General features: G+C 35.6%; 1 protein-coding gene across 1 annotated transcript in view; it reads left to right on the top strand.

Annotated features, from left to right (window-relative positions):
• Positions 1-17,015, top strand: part of LOC143246394 (uncharacterized) — a 56,017-nt gene extending 39,002 nt beyond the window's left edge. Inside the window, exon 3 of the mRNA XM_076493024.1 lies at positions 13,193-17,015. Within this exon, the coding sequence (XP_076349139.1) occupies positions 13,193-13,984 (792 nt within the window). The 3' untranslated portion in view covers positions 13,985-17,015. The remainder of the gene's footprint in view (positions 1-13,192) is intronic.
• Positions 17,016-18,281: the final 1,266 nt, after the last annotated feature.

Raw genomic sequence — 18,281 nt, 5'->3', positions numbered from 1 at the left:
AACGAAGAGTGGGATTGACCATAACTTTATAACGCCCCCACGGTTGAAAAGGCAAGCACGTTTGGTGTGACGAAAATTTAAACCCGCGACCCTCAGATTTCGAGTAAAGTGCCTTAACAATCAGGCCTCTAGTATCTGAATTTCGTTGATTTAAAACGTAAAAAAATAAATAAGACAAAAATAATACAAAAGTCATTTTTCATCTACGAATACAGATAACCTGGCAAAGCCAGGTGGTTAAGACACTCGACCACTAATCCGAAGGTCGCAGGTTCAGATCTCCGTCACACCAAACATGCTCGTCCTTTCAGCCGTGGGAGCGTTATAATGTAAGGGTCAGTCTCACTATTCATTGGTAAAAGAGTAGCTCAAGAGTTGGTTGTGGGTGGTGATGATTAGCTGATTTCCCCCTAGTCATACACTGCTAAATTAGGGACGGCTAGCGCAGATAGCCCTCGTGTAGTTTAGCCCGAAATTTAAAACAAATCAAACGAATACAGACGCAGAATTATAAGATTTTTAACTGTAATACTGAGTTATATTACAGGCAAAAGCTAATAATTATTGATAGTCATACAATTTTTTGTAGCAATTAGCGAGCTAATGCCGTAGTTCTGAAGAAACTTTCTGTGTCTATTTCATGTCTTCGTACGCATAGGGAAGAGATAATCTCGTATATCAAGGTATTGCTGGCACTCTTTTAATTGGATTGTATGGGAACAGGAACAAATGACAAAGTGCAATTGGCATTGCACTTTGTTTGGTCAAGAGGGAATGAATGATACAGTCTCATTAGCTAAGTCTTAACGTATCCTTGCGGATGTTTTCTCAAAGTTTCTCTCACTTGCAATTTTGCACAATTAACTTTGTTTAGTTGAAAAACGAAGACTAGAAAATTCATTTGATTTCTTACCTAAAATAAACACTTAATAAGTTATACGTTAACGAGTTAAATATAAGAAGTTACTTGATACAGTAGGCCCAGAATGGCCATGTGGTTATGATATTCCCCTCGTGAATTTCAGGGAAGGCAGCTAGTCATCACCACCCACCGCCAACTCTTGAGCTACACTTTTACAAAGAAATAATAGGATTGGCCGTTACATTATAACGCCCCAACGGCTTAAAGGGCGAGCATGTTTGGTGTGTCTGGGATTCAAACTCGCGATTCTCAGATCACGAGTAGAGTGCCTTAACCACCTATCAATGCCGGGCCATTTTTATTCGTAGATGAAAAGTGATTTTTGTATTATTATTGTTTTATTCACTTTTGACGTTTTAAATTAACGAAATTCAGATACTAGGGGCCCGGGATTACCAGGTTGTTAAGGCACTCAACTCGTAATCTGAGAATCTCGGGTTCGAATCTCCGTTACACCAAGCATGCTCGTCCTTTCAGCCGTGGGGGCGTTATTATTTACTGATCAATCCCACGATTAGATGATAAAAGAGGTGGTGATAACTGGTTGCCTTCACTCTTGTCTTACACTGCTAAATTAGGGACGGCTAGCGCAGATAGTTCTCGTGGAGCTTTGCGCAAAATTAAAAAACAAACAAACAAGCAAAACGTTTATGATAGTGGTTTCTTTCCCTCTGGTCCGTAGTTTATGGAAAGCTATATCAAAATCCTAACTGATTTTGTTGGCTCTCCTGCACAGAAAAGAAAAATTAAAACTCAGGTTACCGAATTTTTTTGCATCTTCACAATTTTCTAAAGATTGTGGTGGCGTACCAATTTTGATTACAAGGTTTGTTGTAGGATACTGGTGTTAGGAAGTTGCGTTGAAAATATCTTTTAAATTCCTAATCTTTGTTACAGTTACAAACGAAATTTTATTTCGCCTGTCCAATGAATGGGTACTCCACCTACTAATAAATAAATAGAAGAAGCTAATTTAATTTATATTACAAAAATATACAGTGCTTAAAGCCTGTTGCACACTTCTTTTTTAAACCTTAAACTTTAACTAGGCTAATAAAGAATGATGCAGGTTACTCTGAGCTTCTTTGGTGCTAACATCCATGCTGGAAAAGTTAACGTGTTTAGCACAGATAGTTTTCATGAAATAAATCATTATGCCCAGTGGCGTATATTCAAAAGAGAGCCTTCCCGCATGAAAAACAACAGAATTCCCTACATTTATCTCCCTATCGTTGTATTTAAGATGTGGCTGATTCGGACCCCCTTCGGTTCAATTCCACTCCTCCGCAATTTCGGGAACATTCTTACGTTACTGATCATACATAACCAACAGTGATATTATGTTATTCTTAAACCTGATTTTAAACAGTTTATTTTTTTAAATTTACTCAGATCTAAGATCTACGCTAATTTTTGCACTGCGATTAAACAAACTTGTCCTGATAAATTCAGTTGAATAAAAGGCAACAGCCTGTAATGTTTATATAACAGACATTTATTTTCCACTCAACTGAATTTCATCATGAATACCCTGTTTAAACGACCTATAAAATAATACCCTTGTCCTGTTTTAATACGAATCGAACCACCTTCGAAGTTAAATTAACCAACAAGAAACGGTTCACAAAGAGTGATTTATAAAATAATTTTAGTCAGAGTTGTCCTAATCATTTAAGAGAATTTGTTTTGTTTCTTTTTGAATTTCGCATAATCACCACCCACCGCTAACTCTTGGGCTACTCTTTTACCAACGAATAGTGGGATTGACCGTAACATTATAACGCCCCCACGCCTGAAAGGGCGAGTATGTTTGGCGCGACCGGAATGCGAACCGGCAACCATCAGATTACGGGTCTACGCTTTAACACGCTTGCCCATGCCGGGCCATTTAAGAGAACACCTTACGTCATATCTTTATCACAAACAAGATGATTTGTGCACCAATATATCAGCCTCCATAACATACTCGTAGTGTATTAAGGATTTCGTGTTCAGTGACAAACAAATCTATTGTTATTCCTGCAAATATCACTTTCGTATGTTACCAGATGTTATCTTACCAATTTATCTTTAAATGTACGCACTCTCTACATCCATACACATATTTTTTTTTTCAACAGTTATTTGTAATGCCAGTAAAATAATAACTGGAAGTATAAGTTTTACATAATAAATATATAACCTTCCTCACATTTAAACAACTTAGTGATTATCTAAAAGGAATGATCAAGTGATCGTGTTAATTGCGTTTGTTGTGACGGTGAGGTACAAAATACATGTAGCAAAACCTAGAAATAAAGAAACGGGAAGATGTTTTTAATTTCAGATCACAATGCACAACTAATGGCCACAGATCAAAGAAGGATCTAACTTAACTGAATATTTACAAGCCACTATTTCCACTAGTTACTTGATGGCTTAAATTAAAGTTTGAATAATGGTCTGAGAATCAGTTTGGTGTGACGAGTCTTGGTACTGTACGAAAGGCCTCATCGGCACCGGCTATAGCAACTGAATATTATTATGTTATTCTTTACATTCATAAGTTCTTACTGTGATTAATGTAGTCTTCTCTCGTTGGAACGCTGTGGTCACGGAATAAAAAATACCAGCTTCCTGTTTCGCCAGTTCTTCTAAGGTACGTGTAAAGTTATTTCAGTGTCAAATAAATAACATTAACAGCAAATAATTTGGCGTTGCACGGCATGGCCAGGCGTTCGACTCGTAATATGAGGGTCGCGGGTTCGAATCCTGGTCGTACCAAACATGCTCGCCATTTCAGCCGTGGGGGTGTTATAATGTGACGGTTAATCCTACTGTTCGTTAATAAAAGAGCAGCCTAAGAGATGGTGGTTGGTGGTGATGACTAGCTGCCTTCCCTATAGTCTTACACTGCTGAATTAGGGACGGCTAACGCAGATAGCCCTCAAGTAGCTTTGCGGGAAATTAAAAAACAAACAAAACCACCAAAAATGTCGCAAACCCGATTTCTAGTGTAGTGAACTTACTACAGAGCCACTAGGGGACAAACAATAGATAAATAATAAAAATCCTTAATTTAGTTCTGATGTTTAATGAGTTAAATAAAACTGTTAAAAATTGGAGTTTTACATCATAATATACTACACAGTGAAACAGTAATTATTTCAGTAATTGATGACATAAATAGCGTTTCGACTGCTGTGTCGTCATTCCAATTCTCGTCGGCCTGATAAACCCTGATTTAGGCCTAGTAGCCCAATTTGTATTGGATATAGCAGATATAGTGCGGCTGATATATTCCTACATTAATCTTAACTTTCACAATTTCTTATAATTATTCATAGAACAGTTAAATGTTGAGAATTTCGGTAATTGTGTTTTAACATTATGATTATCTGCATGGTAATATTCTTAATTCTGGTTGCAAGTGTTTGAAAAAAATATTAAATTGTTTTGGCTTCCTAATCGCTACAGTTACCATGAAAGTTAGTGACACAACTCTTACGCGGTGGAGTAATATAATATTATTTTCATTGTTGCCAATGGCCGTTCGTCTGCTGAATATTTATGTAGCTGTGGCGCCACCGTACGTTCTACATTTATTATCATTGATGTAAAGCATCTTATTATGTTAAACTCAGTACAATTCTTAGAGCGCCGCGTGTACATTTAAAACATGTTTTAGTGTCTGCAATGTTTTTTTTTACTCGTATAATTCGAAATTAATGTCGGCATGTTGTTAAATGCACTCGTTCTATGATCTGTCAATATATTGACAGTATCTTTCTTGCAGTATTACCATCATTAATGTACCACCCTCTCTGTATGATGACAAAGATACTTCTATAGTAACGTATCGACTTGACAGTATACTGACAAAGATGCTTCTATAGTAACATACCAACCTGACAGTATACTGACAAACATGTTTCTGTAGTAACGTATCGACTTGACAGTATACTGACAAAGATGTTTTTGTAAAGACGTAACAATTTGTATGTTGAAAAAATGATTTTACAGTAATGTACTAACATGTCAGTATGTTGATAATGATGCTTCTACAATAATGTACTAACATGTCAGTATGTTGATAATGATGCTTCTACAGCAATGTACTAACATGTCAGTACGTTAATAATGATGCTTCTACAGCAATGTACTAACATGTCAGTACGTTGATTATGATGCTTCTACAATAATATACTAACATGTCAGTGTGTTGATAATGATGCTTCCACAATAATGTACTAACATGTCCGTATGTTGATAATGATGCTTCCACAATAATGTACTAACATGTCAGTATGTTGATAATGATGCTTCTACAGCAATGTACTAACATGTCAGTACGTTGATAATGATGCTTCTACAATAATGTACTGACATGTCAGTACGTTGATTATGATGCTTCTACAATAATGTACTAACATGTCAGTATGTTGATTAGGATGCTTCTACAGTAACGTACTAACATATCAGTACGTTGATTATGATGCTTCTACAGTAATGTACTAACATATCAGTACGTTGATAATGATTCTTCTACAGTAATGTACCAACATGTCAGTATGTTGATAATGATGTTTCTACAGTAATGTACTAACATGTCAGTACGTTAATAATGATGCTTCTACAATAATGTACTAATATGTCAGTACGTTGATAATGATGCTTCTACAATAATGTACTGACATGTCAGTACGTTGATTATGATGCTTCTACAATAATATACTAACATGTCAGTATGTTGATAATGATGCTTCTACAATAATGTACTAACATGTCAGTATGTTGATTAGGATGCTTCTACAGTAACGTACTAACATATCAGTACGTTGATTATGATGCTTCTACAGTAATGTACTAACATATCAGTACGTTGATAATGATTCTTCTACAGTAATGTACCAACATGTCAGTACGTTGATAATGATGCTTCTACAGCAATGTACTAACATGTCAGTATGTTGATAATGATGCTTCTACAGTAACGTACTAACATGTCAGTATGATGATAATGATGCTTCTACAATAATGTACTAACATGTCAGTATGTTGATAATGATGTTTCTACAGTAATGTACTAACATGTCAGTACGTTGATAATGATGCTTCTACAGTAATGTACTAACATGTCAGTACGTTGATAATGATGCTTCTACAATAATGTACTGACATGTCAGTACGTTGATTATGATGCTTCTACAATAATATACTAACATGTCAGTATGTTGATAATGATGCTTCTACAATAATGTACTAACATGTCAGTATGTTGATTAGGATGCTTCTACAGTAACGTACTAACATATCAGTACGTTGATTATGATGCTTCTACAGTAATGTACTAACATATCAGTACGTTGATAATGATTCTTCTACAGTAATGTACCAACATGTCAGTACGTTGATAATGATGCTTCTACAGCAATGTACTAACATGTCAGTATGTTGATAATGATGCTTCTACAGTAACGTACTAACATGTCAGTATGATGATAATGATGCTTCTACAATAATGTACTAACATGTCAGTATGTTGATAATGATGTTTCTACAGTAATGTACTAACATGTCAGTACGTTGATAATGATGCTTCTACAGTAATGTACTAACATGTCAGTACGTTGATAATGATGCTTCTACAGAAATGTACTAACATGTCAGTACATTGATTATGATGCTTCTACAGTAATGTACTGACATGTCAGTACGTTGATTATGATGCTTCTACAATAATATACTAACATGTCAGTATGTTGATAATGATGCTTCTACAATAATGTACTAACATGTCAGTATGTTGATTAGGATGCTTCTACAGTAACGTACTAACATATCAGTACGTTGATTATGATGCTTCTACAGTAATGTACTAACATATCAGTACGTTGATAATGATTCTTCTACAGTAATGTACTAACATGTCAGTACGTTGATAATGATGCTTCTACAGCAATGTACTAACATGTCAGTATGTTGATAATGATGCTTCTACAATAATGTACTAACATGTCAGTATGATGATAATGATGCTTCTACAATAATGTACTAACATGTCAGTATGTTGATAATGATGTTTCTACAGTAATGTACTAACATGTCAGTACGTTAATAATGATGCTTCTGCAGTAATGTACTAACATGTCAGTACGTTGATAATGATGCTTTTACAGTAATGTACTAACATGTCAGTACGTTGATAATGATGCTTCTACAGAAATGTACTAACATGTCAGTACGTTGATTATGATGCTTCTACACTAATGTACTAACATGTCAGTACGTTGATAATGATGCTTCTACAGTAATGTACTAACATGTCACTACATTAATAATGATGCTTCTACAATAATGTACTAACATGTCAGTATGTTGATAATGATGCTTCTACAATAATGTACTAACATGTCAGTATGTTGATAATAATGCTTCTACAGTAATGTACTAACATGTCAGTACGTTGATTATGATGCTTCTACAATAATGTACTAACATGTCAGTACGTTGATTATGATGCTTCTACAATAATGTACTAACATGTCAGTGTGTTGATAATGATGCTTCTACAGAAATGTACTAACATGTCAGTACGTTAATAATGATGCTTCTACAGCAATGTACTAACATATCAGTACGTTAATAATGATGCTTCTACAATAATATACTAACATGTCAGTACGTTAATAATGATGCTTCTACAGCAATGTACTAACATATCAGTACGTTTATAATGATGCTTTTACAGTAATGTACTAACATGTCAGTACGTGGATAGCCCGGCATGGCCAAGCGTGTTAAGGCGTGCGACTCGTAATCTGAGGGTCGCGGGTTCACATCCCGGTCGCGCCAAACATGCTCGCCCTTTCAGCTGTGGGGGTGTTATAATGTGACGGTCAATCCCACTATTCGTTGGTAAAAGAGTGACCCAAGAGTTGGCGGTGGGTGGTGATGACTAGCTGCCTTCCTTCTAGTCTTACATTGCTAAATTAGGAACGACTAGCACAGATAACCCTCGAGTAGCTTTGTGCGAAATTCCAAAAACAAAACAAACAAACAGTACGTTGATAATGATCCTTATACAGTAATGACCATCCTGTCAGTATTTTTACAAATATTATTCTATAGTAATGTACTAACATCGTAGTATATTAACAAAGCCTTTCTTGTGCGGTGCATTGTGCTCTAAAGCGATGGTTGGTATATATATACACACTGCTGACCAAAATCTTAAAGCCAATAAACATAAAGAAAATATATGCATTTTGCGTTGTTAGACTCAACCACTTATTTGAGTAGAACTTCGAAAGATGAAAATAAAAATAAAAAACTTTTTTAGCATTTAATAGTGAAAATGTGAACACTATGAAATTAGCCTTAATACTAGCTGATCAAAAGTTTAAAACCATACTGAAACGAAACGTTAATCGGTAAACACGTAACGAAATTTAGTCATTTGTGTTCAAGCATTAGCGTTGTAAACATCTCCCACTAACATCTTCTGTGTTACATTGGGTAAAAACATGGAAAGGCTAAAAAGTTGACAGCGTTTGAACATGGCACAATTGTCGAGCTGCAAAAGCAAGGTCTCTCTCAAAGTGCCATCGCTAGTGAGATTGGGCGTAGTAAAACTGCTGTTGCAAATTTCTTAAAAGACCCTGAGGGATACAAAACGAGAATTTCAAGTGGTCGGCCCAAGAAAATTTCGCCGGCATTGAGCAGAAGGATTCGACGGGTTGTCCGGCAAGACACCAGCCAATCGTCGAACCAGATTAAGGCCCTTACGGCCGCAGAATGCAACTCAAGAACAATAAGACGGCATCCACGAGAGAAAGGCTTTAAAAACTGTAAACGTCTTTAAAGGCCACGCCTCCTTCCACACCACGAAAGAGCTCGGTTAAACTTTGCTGAGAAGCACCAAACAAGGAACATAAAAAAGTGGAAGTAGGTTTTGTTCTGTGATGAGAAAAAATTTAACCTGGATGGTTCTGATAGCTTCCAACGTTACTGGCACAATAAGGAAATCCCACCGGAGACATTTTTTACACAACACACTGGAGGAGGTTCCATCATGATCTGGGGTGCTTTCTCCTTCCATGGAACAATGGAACTTCAGGTTATACAGGGGCGTCAAACAGCAGCTGGTTACACTGACATGTTGGAGAGAGCATCCTCATTGACTGAAGACCCTCACTTGTGTGTAAATGACTGAATCTTTCAGCAGGACAACGCTGCAATCTGCAATGCTCGCAGGACAAAGGACTTTTTCAAGGCAAATAACGTGATTCTTTTGGACCATCCAGCGTATTCGCCCGAACTGAACCCCATTGAAAATGTTTGGGGGTGAATAGCAAGGGAAGTCTATAGAAATGGACGTCAATTCCAAACAGTGCATGACCTTTGTGAACTATCTTCACCGCTTGGAATAACATCCAGCCAGCCTTCTGCAAACGCTTATATCAACCATGCCAAAGCGAATGTTTGAAGTTATTCGCAATGACGGCCGTGCAACTTACTACTGAGACCTTTTGTTGAGCATTTCCTACCCTATTTAGGACTTCTTTTTGTATGGTCTTAAACTTTTGACCAGCTGGTATTTAGGCTAATTTCATAGTGTTCACATTTTCCCTATTAAATGCTAATTTTTTTTCCCCCTTTTCTTATTTCTATCTTGTGAAACTCCACTCAAATAAATGGTTGAGTCTAACAACGCAAAATGCATATATTTTCTTTATGTTCATTTACCTTAAGATTTTGGCCAGCAGTGTATATATATATCTTTCCGCATTTTTATTTGCAGAGTGCGCATTGTTGCCTCAAACTACAAGTTTCCGAAAACAGAATGCATATTGAGTTCTATTATAACTGGTATAATAGTGATTACGAAGCCAAGGGACTGAATTTATAATTATTTTTCCATAATAACCAAAAATTAATCCATGAATTTCCTCTCCAGTAAGTGTCATAACTAGTTTGTACAGGTAATTGTGACACTAACTGGAGAGGACATTAAAATAATAAAATTATTTCAAGTAGCAGTTATATGATCTTGCAAAATTAAAAATAATAATAACAGCGTATGTGTAATTACACCATGTGTGTACATTTATTTATTATATGGATTTTCTTTCCTTCACGACTTAAGTATGTTGCTTGTACTTTCAACCACAGAAATACGCCAGTTATAAGAACTTACAAACAAGAAAGTCTACGTATGGTGAATTAGTAGGCCAAATGTGAAGGAACAAGTCATAACAGAAGGACTACTTTATCCTTGATGTGTTCTTTATCGATTTGTCACTTTTGATACTGCTAACTTCCTCAGGATATAAACTACGTTTTTTCACTTTATAAATAATTTTCTTTGAACAAAATGTTTGATAAGCTTCTATTTGATTTATGGACTTAAAATTGCCGTATATTATTAACTTCTTAAAGACCTGTATAAAACAACAGAAGATATCGGATGTATCTAAACCATGTTATGAAGGAACATAATTTTTCACGTTGTTCAGTACGACTTCACTGCTTAAACATCTATAGCCACAGTAAATGAATACAGACAGGTTTGTTTTTCTGAACCTAAAAGGGTTCTAGTGGCGGGAAGGAGTTCTTCGCTAGGAATAGAACTACTCTGGAACGATAAGTCCGGTATTGAAGAATTGATTGATGATATCTGACAACAAGAAACTACAGTGTGTTTTTCAAATAACTGGATATCAGAAGAACAGCCTTGAGTATCTTCAGTAGTAATATAAAAATATCTTAATTGTAGCCCTCCAGTGGCACAGTGGTATGTCTGCGGACTTACACACTAAAAACCGGGTTTCGATACCCGTGGTGGCAGAGCACAGATAGCCCATTGAGTAGCTTTGTGCTTAATTCTAAACAAACTAAACAAAATCCTAATTGTAAAATATAAAACTATGAAGTTGCCTGCATCAGTTTAGTCGTATATGTTTATTATCCTCTGACACTTGAACTATACTTGAAACATTTTTTACACCCGCTATGTATGATACATACGTATACATAAGTCTTGAAGCGAATAATATTATTGTAGAAAGTAATTCATCAAAACATAAGATTATATCAGTCAGAATATCCATATCATTCATTAAAAGTATATCTTTTCATGGAGAGTAAATTATTTAATGAGAACATACTATACATTGTACAGTTTTAACTTTTAACAGTTATTGATACTTTGCTATATGATTTTGTTTGTTTGTTTTTGAATTTCACGTAAAACTACACGAGGAGTGTCTGCGCTATGCGTCCATAATTTAGTTGTGTAAGAATAGAGGGAAGGCAGCTAATAATCACCACCCACCGCCAACTCTTGGACTACTCTTTTACCCATGGCTGAAAGGGTGAGCATGATTGGTGTGACTGGGATTCGAACCAACGACCCTCAGCTTTCGAGTCGAGTGCCCTAACCACCTGGTGATGCCCGGCCTTGTTACATGAAAGCAGTATACATGCATTTGTAAAATATGTTTATGGTTATCTCATTTATGTTGGTTTTTCTTTTCAACTTCTGCTTTGATTTTCTATAACAGGCCTTATAACACTCGCAAGAACATCTGGTAGACGTTAATCGATGGGCAGTTATTATTATTGTATTATTTAAAGCGAGTTATATTTTTACCGACTTTATTAATTAAATTCTTTATTAAAGAAGTCAGTAAAAATCAAGTTTAAATCTCTTTCTGTGGATGATTGATTACAGTAATTTGAAGTAAGTCATATCATATTAGCATGCATATAATAGCATACCTACAATTTCATCACGCTTTAGGTTGCTTAACGTGTACGTGGTGTATACTGTGTGTTCATTATGGATTGCACCTACTCCTGTAAACACTCCACATGAACATTATCAAGTAATAATCGTTTAAGAACTTTAAACACCCCATGCCTCACTTCGTTCTGTGATTCAGTTCTTGGGAGCAACTGATCATATATTGTTGAAGAGTTTCTTTCAGTTCTTATCAATAAATTTTTTATCTGTATTCCGTTAATCTCTTGTAAAATATTTTCTATTTTGTAATTCGTATTTTAACTGTATTCCATTATACTAATCTCTTGTAAAATATTTTCTGTTTCGTAACTCTACCTTTTCTGTGTTCAGTTATATTAATATTTTGTAAAATATTTTCTGTTTTATAATAGTACCTTAACATTCTGTTATATTAATCTCTTGTAAAATATTTTCTGCTTTATAATTCGTACCTCAGCTGTGTACAGTTTCTCTTGAAGAACAACGTTTAAAGAAAGTCAAGTTTGTCTGAAGTGTTCCTGATTTTTATATTGTGTTATTTTAAATTAGAATGGTATATTGGACTTATTATGATACAGTATGAACCAGGATATGACAGAAAAAAAAAAAAAAGTATCTTTGAACATAAACTTCTAAATTATTTATAACTTACAAGACTTCTATTTTTCAACCCTAATCTCTTTGCCTTTTCTATTCTTATGTTTACCTTTAGCTACCAAATTCATTTTAGAAATTCCACCTATTTATTGTAGTTCATTATTTTGGAACAAAACTTAAAAGACTGCAGTAAGAAGTTACATTAACCTCTCTGTCATTCTTATTTATACATTCTGTACCTGACAGAAGCGCTTGTCGTTAGTACATCACTATATTCTATTTCTGTTTCGATTCTCATATTAGAGAATTTTCACTTTTCAGGTATTATTTTGTTTTCTCTCTCTGGCGCCTAATATGACCCGTCCTGTTAATCCGAGGGTGCGTGGCTCGGATCGGTCCCATTGCTGTAAAAAAACACGCTCCATATATTAGGACCTCAGGTACTCTATCAGAGTGTCATGTAAATTCAGTCATTCAATCAGACAGACACCTGGCGGAAGGTTGAGTAGTTAGCTGCCTGTCATTCCAAACATAACTTTTGTGTAGTTCTTAAACAAACCAAACATTTCGTACTATTTAATATTTAATCATTTTTAACTCAAACTATTTGAAAGCTTTGTTTTTGAGACAATCTACATTCTCATTTGGAATGCCAAAGGACAATGATATAACTGACTGCTCGCGATTATTTATTTAAATTACTGAAATACAAAACCATCTCAGTTCTCATTACCTACATACTATATTTCACTGATATATGACTTGTAGTGTTTCAGTTATCACCACTAAGCGATATAAATGAATACCCAGTTTTTTCATTGCTTTCTAGGTAGAGATTTGTTGTACAATGAAGTGAATTTTATCTATAGAAAGTGTCAATTGAGTTATACCTTTCTTTGTCTTTTTAGTGTGCTATTTGTATCAACGCCAGGGCTACCATGCAAACATTTCCCTGTGGGCACCGAGTTGTATGCAGAAAGTGTTTTGTTAAAACTATACAGATAGCAGTATCTCAGAGGATCCTGCCACTTCGGTGTGTCGTCTGCCGAGCTCGAATCTTGCGCATCAAACAAACCACTTCTGGTGGAACTCCAGTGCCACCTTCCCGCCGAGCAGCAATACTGATGACTTCTCGAGAAGCCCTTCAGAATGGACAAGATGCGCCAATGGCTGCCGTTCTATCAGGATCTCAAGGATTCTTCGCACCTGTCGTTAATCCTGTAAAATTGAAGTCCACCAGCTATAAAAATCAGAAGCACAAAGTCGCTGTATCTCCTAGCCCAAAGAATACCCCAACCCAAAAGAGCAATGGAGACCAGGAACGTCAGGTAGAAGAAAAGTCGCCACTGATTCGTCATAAAAAACCATTGAAACTCTTAAATGTCGTGCCAGATAGAAGTCCTGTTCAATGGGCAGAAGCTAAATCAAAGCACTCTGTGGTGATCCGTGCGCCAAAACATCGACGACGTCACCAGGTTCATGTCAGTACACGTGCGCAACTGTTTCCCATCGAAGAACATGATGAACAAGAAACCCTGGAATTCAAAGGACAGATCCACAACCTCGATATCCCAGAAGATACATCTGAAACGTGTCCCTTGACAGGAAACGGCAGACACGCCCCACGTGGGAGGATGTCTGCCTTCCAGCATCTTCGAAGTAGGTCTCCTTTGAAGGTCTTTAGGTCCATTGCAAAATAGACCAAGATCTAGAGATTCGTAATAGTAAAATCTGTAGCAAGTCTTCCCAGCAAAACCCGTGACTCAATAGATCATATTAGTTTTTCCTGGAAGGTCACCAAGTCTTTGACGTAGTAAACGTTAGTAGAACTTTCTGATTCTCTTCACTTCCATGATGAAAATAATACGTCGCAAACATCCGGGTCTTACAGTGCGTAGCGAAACCAACCACAGGACTTTCCTTTGAAGATCCTTAGATTTCTAAAACTTTAAGTTCTAAAAATTCCTTCTTCAAATTCATCAAGTCCCTGAAATGCATCATAGGTGTTCTTTCCAAAGGATCTTTTTACCCTTGTAAACAGATGACCTTTGTGACTCTTTATATGAATAATGAAACAAACTTGCAGCAGCTATCATTCAAAGGTTTTGAGATCACTTTTAAATTCAACTTTTCTGACCTTGTCCAACGATGGGCAGAGAAAGCCACACCTCAGCAACGAAGTAAAATAGAGCAATAAATATGAACAATACTTGTATAATAAAATATTTTAAACCTATTTAACCATGATAAGAAATTTATTTAAATTACTGTTGATGTTTTGTGAAACCGGAACCCTAGCAACTATCTCAAAAACATATTGTTTCCCGATTGAAGCTGTAGTGTAATTGCACATCAGAATCTCAACCCATTTTCGAACCGCATTGCCAACATCTTTAAATTCAGGCATAATTCTTAAGTTCACGCATCTTGATACCGATGCAGTTATTTTGCAATATCTGTAATTAAATTCTATTTTTTTTCTTTAAAGAGGGGAGTGCCTTATTGAAAAAAGCCTTATTTCGGCCTCAGACGGAAATGTTGTTTTTTCCTTATATTTTTATTTATCCAATATATTCCACTAATACTGTTTTAACTAACGTATAAATCGCCTCTATTGTTTTTTTAGTATTAACACTTTGTTTTTTATGACATTCCAAAAGAAGATTTTTGATAACTCAGAGAAGCCGTCACGACATTGACTCCTAGAGTTCATGGTTTGTGTCCCGTGACCCTACGAAAGAAAACGTGCTGTACAGTATTACAGTGAAGTATAAATAGTTTTAGAGGATGAATGTGTGTGTTTTCTTATAGCAAAGCCACATCGGGCTCTCTGCTGAGCCCCCCGAGGGGAATCAACTCCCTGATTTTAGCGCTCTAAATCCGGAGACATACCGATGTACTAGCGGGGTACAAGAGAATGAATAAATATATGACATGAATGCGAGATTATTCTGGTAAACCTTAAGTTTTATTATACTTATTTAACCAGCGTTACTTTTAATTTGTCTGGTAACTTAAGTTATTAAAGTGGCATTATGATGTGGGAATTTATAACATACAAATGGATTATTTTTATCTTTAGATCATTTCAGTGATTTTTATAAGTGAACTATTTTCAAAACGTTATTTGTGTAATGCGTGTTTTAAAACAAATGCTACTTGTTCTAATCATTAGTTTATTAACCTAGATATTTTAAAGTTATTTTAAATCTGATTATATTAATACTGGTACTTCCGTGAGAACATTTTTATCTTATTTTTAAATACGTGTTTGCTCATGTTTTTGGTTTTAAATTCCCGTTTATTAGTGTTGTTTTTCAACAATATTTAAGTAGACAGTATTTCCGCAAAACTGTTGCATGAACTAAGTTAAGTGGTAACCGTTTTTAAATATGTACCATAGCATTTGCGTTGAATAATTGAAACTATTCGGCAAAAACCCAGAACCACGTGCCAAACACTTAGTTTCTGTCCTGGAAATGAAGATATCTCAAAGTTTTTCCACTAGGATATTGATGTTAACATACTAGCCAGAATGTTTTAGTTCAGTAGATGACAAAATATTTTTGCTATTCCGACAATAACAATAGGCAAACTTAGAAAAATATATTAACAGAAACTTGTAGTGGTAAAGTTCTTAGATTGTCGTTAACTTGTACAAGTCGATTAGCAACCATAAAGATCGTATATCTCACTTAGTTTAATAAATTCTAATAGTATATAGGCTTAGCGGCTTTCTCAGTGTAAATAAGGATAAGTTGATATAGCATGCTGATGTTAAATGTACTCTTCCTTCAGATAGGCTATTCCATATAACTGACTGGTATTGTAGTTTTTTAAAATTATTTTAGAATGTTATATTATTATTAAAATGAAACGGAGTTTATCTTGGAGAAATGTTTGAGGTGAAAAGCATATAATTTCTTAATCAGAATTTACCGTATTCTTTATATATGTGTGTGTGTATACTAAGGTTATTGTTATTGTTTTACACCAACTCTAAAATTATCACAATTCGAGATTGAACAGAAATTGATGAAATTAGAGGATGTTATATTTAAAACTCAAAATTATTTGTAGATCAGCGGGATATACTTTAAATTTCAATTATTAAACTCTTAAAACTAACTTAAAATATTTACAAAATTCTCGCTTATCAGCGTTTACGTTTTGCCTTTATATAAAGCAAATGGCTCTTTATAGAAATATGCTTGTGTAAATTTAGAAACCAGATGTCGCCGCAGTAGCCAGAGTTGTGCCTTAGTAAAGTCTGTAACATGTAGAGCTGCCAGTAAAATACAACAATCAACAAAAGACCTGGTGTCAAGTGTGATTTTTAGTTTTTTGTATTCATGTTCGACTTTCAACAGTGTTTGGTGAATATGTGACCTGTCATTATAACCTAATAGCTTGCAAAATTCATAGGCCTACTTAAACGTACTTCAAATTTTCATGCATCTTACACAAATCATTTCTTAAAACAACTTACTGACCTGTTAGCGACTGTGTTTCTTCTTAACCAAGCTAATGAATCATATGCAATCCTGCCTAGGATAAACGAGCGGTATGTAATGATGCATAGTACTTACTAACAGGGTACACAACTGATATATAATGATGTATTCTACTTACTAACAGGGTACACAACTGATATATAATGATGTATTCTACTTACTAACAAGATGAATGACTAACACTTGATTACAGGTATTATTTCCATGAGAAACTGTACGACACACTAGGAATCCTATATTCATGATGTTTAGGAAAACATGTAGGTTCAATAAATTTGACACAAAAATGTGATTGTTTGTTTTTGAATTTCTCGCAAAACTACACGAGAGCTATCTGCACTAGCCGTCCATAATGTAAGACTAGAGGAAGTCAGCTAGTCATCCCCACCCACAGCCAACTCTTGAGTTACTCTTTTATCGACGAATAGTGGGATTGAATGTCACGTTATAACGTCCCCACGGCTGAATGGGCGATCATGTTTTGGTGTGACGGGGATTTGAACCTGTGACCTTCGGATTACGTGTCGAGTGTCTTAACCACATGGCCATGCTAGACTACGAATATGATACCCTATAACTCAGGCGCTGACCGAAGGAAGGTAAATGACTGACATTGATCCATGTACTTTACTTGTTAAGCTAAATTAGTGATTGACGTGTACCAACACACATTGCTCATTAAACAAGATATATATATAATTACAAACAAAGTACAAATCGTTTAGTTTATCAAATTCTATGGTAAACTACAAAAAAAAAAAAAAAAAACACGAAAATTTTAAATCTAAAAGTTTTTAGATATCCAAAGTTACTTTAATTCAAGGACATAAGGATTTCAGTAAAGCTTTTCCTTTTTATTTTTCGCTACCAAATAGGCCTGGCATGGCCAAGCGCGTAAGGCGTGCGACTCGTAATTCGCGGGTTCGCGCCCGCGTCGCGCTAAACATACTCGCCCTCCTAGCCGTGGGGGTGTATAATGTTACGGTCAATCCCACTATTCGTTGGTAAAAGAGTAGCCCAAGAGTTGGCGGTGGGTGGTGATGACTAGCTGCCTTCCCTCTAATCTTACACTGCTAAATTAGGGACGGCTAGCACAGATAGCCCTCGAGTAGCTTTGTGCGAAATTCCCAAACAAACAAAACAAACAAGGTATGAAATTTAGACAGAATAACTTAGATATATTTTAGTATTACTGAGTAAGAACATTTAATGACATATTGCAGTATTTGTTATTGCCCGGTATGGTTATGTGATTAAAGCGCTTAACTCCTAATCCGAGGGTCTGTGGTTTGAATCTCCATCACATCACATGTGCTCGTCCTTTCAACCGGGTGGGTGGTATCATGTTTCACCATTCGTTAGTAAAAGATTAGCCTGAGAGGTAGTTACCTTTCCTTTAATCTCAAACTACTAAATTAGGGACAGCTAATGCGTGTAGCTTTGCGCGAAATTAAAAAAAAAATATATCTGTTATAATAAATAT

This window comes from Tachypleus tridentatus, chromosome 3 (genome assembly GCF_004210375.1).
Source record: "Tachypleus tridentatus isolate NWPU-2018 chromosome 3, ASM421037v1, whole genome shotgun sequence".
Classification (NCBI taxonomy): domain Eukaryota; kingdom Metazoa; phylum Arthropoda; class Merostomata; order Xiphosura; family Limulidae; genus Tachypleus; species Tachypleus tridentatus.
This window is presented reverse-complemented; position numbering and strand designations above follow the sequence as displayed.